This window comes from Rutidosis leptorrhynchoides, chromosome 4, assembly GCF_046630445.1.
Source record: "Rutidosis leptorrhynchoides isolate AG116_Rl617_1_P2 chromosome 4, CSIRO_AGI_Rlap_v1, whole genome shotgun sequence".
Classification (NCBI taxonomy): domain Eukaryota; kingdom Viridiplantae; phylum Streptophyta; class Magnoliopsida; order Asterales; family Asteraceae; genus Rutidosis; species Rutidosis leptorrhynchoides.
The window spans coordinates 610,181,275-610,189,047 of record NC_092336.1 but is presented as its reverse complement, the minus strand read 5'-3'; the positions used below and the strand labels follow the sequence as shown (position 1 = coordinate 610,189,047).

General features: G+C 34.2%; 1 protein-coding gene across 1 annotated transcript; it reads left to right on the top strand.

Annotated features, from left to right (window-relative positions):
* Positions 1-2,503: 2,503 nt before the first annotated feature.
* Positions 2,504-6,395, top strand: LOC139843011 (uncharacterized). The gene is made up of 7 exons (XM_071833099.1): positions 2,504-2,594; positions 2,745-2,807; positions 3,302-3,359; positions 3,767-3,848; positions 4,835-4,850; positions 5,552-5,935; positions 5,977-6,395. Exons 1-7 carry the CDS (start codon positions 2,504-2,506, stop codon positions 6,393-6,395), a joined length of 1,113 nt encoding a protein of 370 aa, XP_071689200.1.
* The last annotated feature ends 1,378 nt before the right edge of the window (positions 6,396-7,773 follow it).

The window sequence follows — 7,773 nt, the reverse complement described above, 5'->3', positions numbered from 1 at the left end:
GCAGTTTGACACTACTTGAACGCCACAGTTCACAAATTATGATGTATTAAACTTCTACAACGAAATGCTATATGGCCGATCTATCTACGTACCACTCTTTCACCACCACTAACGAGCACCAACACCACCACCATCACCACCGCTACCAACCACCGCCACAACCATCACCACCACCACCAACGTCGTCGCTTCCACCAACGTCGTCATCACCACCATCACCATCATCATCGTCAACACCATCTACCATCATCATTAACATTCACTCATCACGATCAGCGACCACCATCATCATTGTCAATCATCATCATCCTCCGGGATCGTCATCATCAACACCATGTTTTTCGATTGTTATCTGCTTCTTCGTCGCTCACTTATTAGGTCTTACTTATTTTTATTGGCCGTGGATGAATGTTCAGTTTGTTTTTATACCACGGGTTTTTTTTCCTGTATGTGTGTGTGTGAGCAGGTTTTTCCATCTTCATAATCAAGCGATTGGGAAGAAGAATATGGGTGTTTGCTGTTTGAAACGTTATAGCCACCACCATAGCCATCCTGTTATTTTACTGTAAGTTTTTTTTCGAAATATGTGTTTTCTACTATTATTTTTTGGGTCTTTTTGGCTGGGTGTGCAATCTATTTCTCCATCGCCATTAGATTGAAATCATTATCAAATTAGTTTTAAGATAATATCAGTTAGGGCTAGAGATACATTTGGGGTATTGCGTGTAAAATCGCTTTCGAATTTGTGATGATCAGGTTGTTTGTTGATATCGTAAATTTTGTATTTTTGTTGACTTGCTATTTGTTATTTATTATATTATACTATATACTAAATATGGACAATGGAGACCAATAATATCTCGCCACCTCGCCTAAAATCACTGTAGCTACTGTAGCAATTTTTTTTACCACAATGGAGTATAAATTTTTTTTCCCCTTACCACAATGGAGTATAAAATATTAATCCGTAGATAAACACAGTTGCGCCGTATTTTGCAACTATAAATATACATATTATGTATATCGATATACAAACAAAAATTTGAGTCGAAAAACTAAAAAAAAAATATGATATTACATTTACGAGCTTCAGATACACCATAGCATCATTTTTAAATAAACTAGATTAACTAAAATGAAGTCATGTGGGCTAAAAGGATTATACAACAGATCTAGAAACCTTCAATATTTCAAGGATTCATAACGAACTAATTTAAATTACCTAATTAAATATTAGACATTTAGTAGATGATAAGTAAAAAAATAACAAGAAAAGAATGCGAGGAGAATGGGGGATATGGGATGAGAGAAGGAAGAAAGAAGACTGGAGAAATGAGTTAATTAATGGAAAAATGATTTTGTTTATATAATATATAGTCTGATTAGGGTTTTTAGTAGACGGGCCAGCCCAGAGGCCCATTGGTGGGTTTTGGAGGTTAAAATGTTGGTTGTGTAATTGAGCAAATGATTTCTTTGATTTTTCTTTAAAATATATAATTTGGTGTACACAACAACAAAACTCAATCCCACATGTATGGGTTATAGGAGAGGTGAGACGTAGATAATTCATCATCTATCCTTGAATAAAGAAAAGTCATTTCTCCACCCCAAGTGAAACACTCACAAAAGCAGAGAAAGTCATCTCTCTCTTTGACGGGTAGAGAGATTGCTTTCAAGGAGACCTCCGGCCAATATGAAACCGAACATATACAAATATTACATACAAAATAGAAAAAGTGTTTACTTTTTTAAGTATTATAAAATATTGTTAGATGTTACTCCTCGATCCAATATTAATAGTCTTTAGGTAAAAATACACAGTTTAAAACATTACATTCATTATATTATACTTTTTATTTAATTTACCATTTAAGCACTTACTTTTTACCTATATTTTTATCTTATATACAAAAGGTAATGAGTATTTATATCTATTTTTGGGAGTAGACTTATAATTTACCCTTTATAACCCGTTTATTTATTATTGATTAAGAAAAGTATTGAAATTATATGTGTATGTGGATTTGATCTCCGTAGCGAAGCACGGACCTCCAAAACTAGTTTGCCCTAATTATGGTGTTTAGTTGACCTAAATAGGGTGCTTTCAGCTGGTGCATTTGGTAAAGTGGCTATCGACTAATGTTCTAACTTTTATGTGGAAATAAAATTTGCAGGCAGTTCAGATTCTACTGTTATATGAAAAAGGGAACTAACTAATGGATGTACGGTTGCTTATGTGTTTTCGGTAGTATACTTTAGGGACACTATTACATAGATATTTTTAATCCATGAGGGACTGGGTGTTGGAGCTTTTATCATTCTTTTTGGTACCGTTGCCATTAACTTTGGAACTAATCTTCTTAAATTGGGACATGACGAGGTACTTAACTCTACTGTAAATGATTTCAACTTCATTTATTATATAGCTTTCTTCTTATGTTATGATCTTTATTAGTAAGAGTTTGGAGTAATGTTAGTGTTTAAAATAAGCTGCAACTCAAACATGGTAGAGAGGAAGACATGCACTGTCAAGCAAACGAATATATGGAAAGACTTTATTGAGGCCCATCGTAAGCTTTCAGTCTTGACAATTGGTAAATTAACAAACTTTCGGTGAAAGTTTTACTATTCTTTATGTTAGATAATAAGGGGTATTTCATATTGATTTTGATCCATCCACGAGAATTCTGTTATTCGCTTTTGGAAACGCTCTTAACTTTATTTCATTTATATATGCTGCTCAGGTTATTGTGAAGATATTCTTGGTTTCTACAATAGGGTTCTCAATCACGTGATCTTTACAACCTGTAAGATAATTTAGATTTATGTTCAAGTTACCTTTTCTGAACTTTGTGTACTCAAAACTGTTTTAGGAAGTAGCATCTATAATCCTAAATTTATACTTTTTGTAATGAAGAAAAGGTAAATAAAGAATGGTTTATTTAGTACTCTTTTATTATAATTACTTTCAATTTCCCATTTTTTAATATATTACTATTTGTCTTTGAGCAATCACTTCTTGCATTACTGGGATCTGTCACGTAACTAATATGCAACTCATTCTGATAGTTTCAGCTAACTTGCTCATGTTGTATCACTATTTGAATATTTTTGTGTGTACACAGTTTGAGCCTTTTAGACGACTTTTTCACCATTCCACATATCGTGTTCTACTTAATCATAAGGAGAGACAAATCTTAAGCACATTAAATATTGAGGAGGTTCGTTTTTTATTTTTTTATTTCACATATACCGTATGTCTATAGATAAGTTTTTGTTATGTTACTTGATGGTTTTACAGCTAAAGTTATATTGGGTAAACTGCCACTTGCTCAACTTGCTATGAGAGGAGTGACTTGGTAGCATTTACGGTTTGGTCATCCATCTCATGTTACTTTCGGTAATTTTTTAGTTTGCATAATATATAAGTTATGAAGGCTGGTTAGGTACCGATATGTTTGTTTGTTACTATATAGCTTCTATGTATTTTTTGTTTTATAATTCCTACAGTATAACTATGGAGGCCATTAAACTTGGTTATGAATTAGCATGTTTGTATCTAACATATGGCAGACTACATAGGATGCACCCAGGATGATGACCAAATCAGAACCAATGGTAACACACAACAATAGCAGAAGCAACCTTGATCTATCGACATCATATACCTCAAGTAAGAAACCATTCTACTAACAATTTTTCAACTACAAAACTGTAGCTACAACCCCCACAAAAAAATCACTGAATTTTGTCTTTTCACATCCAGTGGCAATGTTGTGCAACTAACTCTATGCAATGGCCAACCAATCAGAATCGACACTGATACGTACAATTCGCTTCAAGGGACGGTTATCATTACGACAAGAGCATGTTGAGCCCGCGAAAGAAAAAAAATGAAAACTAAAAGGTATTAGAAATTAAGACTCTTAAAACTTTCTGAAAGCTACTCATTCATAGAACATTCTAATTAACATTTTTTAAAAAGTGTTTAACTGATTAACATTTTACCCAACAATTTTTACACTTTTTAATTATTCTTTGTTATAACTTTCTAATTCTTTTTTTATTTGATTGAATTACAAAAGATATAAGAGTTAAGCTAATTTATCTTAAATACACTATATCTTTGGTAGTACATGTGAAAATTCTTATAAAAAAAGACTTTTTGCTTTCCCTTCAGTATCAAAGAGAGTAAGAGACTGACTGATTACTTCATAAGGATCGGTTTTAATTGTCGGCGGTGGTGTTACTGTCTCTTGATTAAGATGTATTGTTAAAGCCTGAGAGTTTGTTTCCTCGATTCTCATTTTATATTAGATTAACCACATTGATGTATTCATGTCCTTTTACTTTTTAGCTAATATCATGAAGCTTTCAAGATCCCACCATTTTTTACTACTACTATCCAATTCTATTGCAATGATAGGTATTTTACTTTTCTCTCTGTAATTTTAAAACCTAATTTTGTTTTTGTTATACATGGTGCATTGCGTGTTGATTTTATATTCTGTATTATATATATGTTTTTCATTTGATAATTAGTCTTTGATTTTAGAATATGTGGGACTTTCATAGTCTTGGGTGGATTGTGTCAGCGAACTACTCAAACTTAGCATCTGGGCTGCTCTACCTCACAGGTGTCTGCCGTTTATGAGGATGGTATGTTGACGTTTATTGAACCTTCTAATCGTGTAGGTATGTTTACAATATTGTCACATATTCCTTCTGCCAAACTACATACGGTTGCTTTTTACTTTATTAACGGTTGGTAGATATAGTTGGCCTACAACGGGTGTTTTACCTGCTTTTGATTTGTAGCGTTCGTTATCTGCAGCACTCACAAGGCAAAGGTATGTTTGTTGTTTGTCTTCGAATTAGTGATTATGTATTCCTATAGTGGTGCAGATTCTATTTTTTTGAATGACGTTTCTGACACGTTTACCACAAAAAGAAGCACAAATAAGCAACACCAGCACAAAACGAAGACTATTTCCTGACCATGCACACCAATAAACAAAAAAGAACAAAACACAAGCTCTTTTGTCTATCTTTTGCGTATCTATATAATGTATGTATACTATGCAGACTAGCACTCCCGCTATGTATGTAATGTACCTACACAAACAAATCGTAGCTATTTTGCTTCTGTATATACATTACGCTATGTTAAATATGAATTTGTAACTCAAAAAACCAAACATTATATTTAATCAAAATTTATTATTTGGCCCGCGGAAACGGGCCGCCTAAAAACTAGTTAATTATATTTATGGGTGTATTGTTTTGAAATATTATCAAACTTATTGTTCTACTTCATCCAATCGTTTCCGCTCTTCTTTCGTGAAGTAGAAGGTTGTAGGGACCACGGCCGGTCCATTATGAGTGCAAGTTGTTCAAGTCAGTAGGGTCCAATATTTTAAGGGGCACAAATTTTTTATTCCATGTGTGGTGTCTATATAATTTTGGGGTCTTTTTTTTTCTTTTCAAGCCCAAAAAAAAAAAAAATTTGGGCCAGTTAATACTCCTACGTATATCTAATTTGAATTTTTAGTATCCAATGTCATTTGGTATCAAGTATTAAATGAGGTGAACATTGTGAGCAAAAAGCTACAATCAAAAGATATGCATCTCGAGATTGCTATTAAAGAAATAAACAGGTTGGTTGAGTACTTCAAGGATTATAGAGAAACCAGTTTTTCAAAAGTTATTGATGAAGCTAAAGAGATTGCAGTTAAAATGGATGTTAGCCCAGTATTTTCACAAAAACGTTTGATTCAAAGGAAAAAAAGATTTGATGAGAGTTCAAGTAGTCAGGAAGTTTCATTTACACCTCAAGAGACTTTTAGAGTACAATATTTCTTATACATTGTGGATAAAGCTATTCTTTCTCTTGAAACAAGATTTGAACAAATCAAAAACTATGATAAGTTATTTGGTTGCTATTTCCTTATAACTTGAGGGGAATTGAACGTAAAGATCTAAAGTCATTTTGTGGCAACTTGAAAAATGCACTCAAGTATAAAAGAAAATCGAATATCAACGGTCATGAACTTTATAGGGAGTTGAAGTCATTTAACATAATAGGAGCTAGTGAATTTAAGAATCCTTTAGATATTCTGATGCATCTTAATGAGTCTCAAGAAAATTTTCCAAACGCAAGGATTGCATATAGAATATTATTGATTATTCCAGTTACAGTGGCATCTGCGGAAAGGAGCTTTTCAAAGCTAAAACTAATGAAAATTTACCTACGATCAACAATGTCCCGACAAAGACTGAGTGGATTGGCGATGATGGCTATTGAAAATGAAATCTTAGAGAGTATAAACTGTGAAGCGCTAATTAAACAATTTGCTACCAAGAATGCGAGAAGAGCTTCAAAAACCATTGGTTAACTATTACGGTATGTAATTCTAATGCTAAATTCTTTATCTTTGTTGATATACGTTAATATATATATATATATTTTTAAATAACTTATATTATTCGTTAAGGCATTAGGGCCTTTTTTTTTTTTTGCCTCGCACGGGGCATTCAATTTCTCGATACCGGCCCTGGTAGGGACTTTCCATATAGAGAAAAATAAGAGTAATAACGATTTTTATATCGCTCAATCTGTATCTTAAAATCAGAGTAATAACGATTTTTGTGCCGTTCTACTTCATCTAATTGTCTATGTATGTTAGAATGATAATTTATATAGTTTTTTTTTTCTTCTTATTTTTGTTTGTTTCGTGGTTGGTTGAGGTTGTAGTGGGCTGGATCATATGTAAGATAGGAGCGTATTATCAGTACATATGCTATGTGTCCAATCAACTCCAGAAGCTGCTGTAAAGCAAATATCTGGCCCAAAGTTGTGACCCATTAGTCAGCATACAAAACTTTCATCAAAGATGAAAGTAACGATCACAAACAAACAGAAACGAAACAAGCAAACAACAGGACTAAACAATTGGCCAAGAACCCTAAAACAATGAAATAACTAAACGACCAAGTCAATAAAGAAAAGGCAACCAAAAACAGTGACAAAAAGAGTAAAAAAAAACAACCCCTACTTCTCATAGCTGATACCATGTCATACTTATTCGATGTAACAGACTGTCATATCAGCGCCACATAACCATTTCAACATCATGATTAAACCAGGACTAAACTCATGACTTATTTCCTCACTTTTTTTTTTGGGGGACAGCGAATAGGATCACCCGATGGGGACTAAACCACCCGTTGCGATCATCTCCAGTTTCGACTATGCCGATGCAGCGATAATAACTCCGCCCCCATCGCTGCCCGGGAGGAAACCTTGAAACCGATCCAAGGGCACAACCAAGTAAAACCCCCCTCCCCTTTACCCCCCAGACGATATGCGAAAGGTGTCATGGGTGGATACTTCATGGCAGGGATGAAATTGTGATTTAAATATGTGAGGAAATATCCAACCATGAAGTATCCACCCGTGACACCTTTCTCATATCGTTTGGGGGGGTTAAGAGCCGGGGGTTTTACTTGGCCGTGCCCTTGGATCGGTTTCAAGGTTTCCTCCCGGGCAGCGATGGGGGCGGGGTTACTATCGCTGCATCGGCATAGTCGAAACAGGAGATGATCGCAACGGGTGGTTTAGTCCCCCTCGGGTGATCCCAATCGCTGTTAAAAAAAAAAAAAAAAAAAAAAAAAAAAAATACATGTGTTCATAAAATACATGTGTTCATATGTCATTCCAATCAATAAAATTTCTAGAGACAAACTTGAGCCATTCCCATGGAGCACGAAACT

Bases quoted from the DNA above. Each gene is read 5' to 3' on its own strand.
- LOC139843011 (XM_071833099.1), top strand. From the start codon at position 2,504: ATGGTAGAGAGGAAGACATGCACTGTCAAGCAAACGAATATATGGAAA. The intron at 2,595-2,744 runs GTAAATTAACAA...TATGCTGCTCAG, and splicing joins GCTTTCAGTCTTGACAATTG to GTTATTGTGAAGATATTCTT. The intron at 3,360-3,766 runs GTAGCATTTACG...TTTCACATCCAG, and splicing joins GCTATGAGAGGAGTGACTTG to TGGCAATGTTGTGCAACTAA.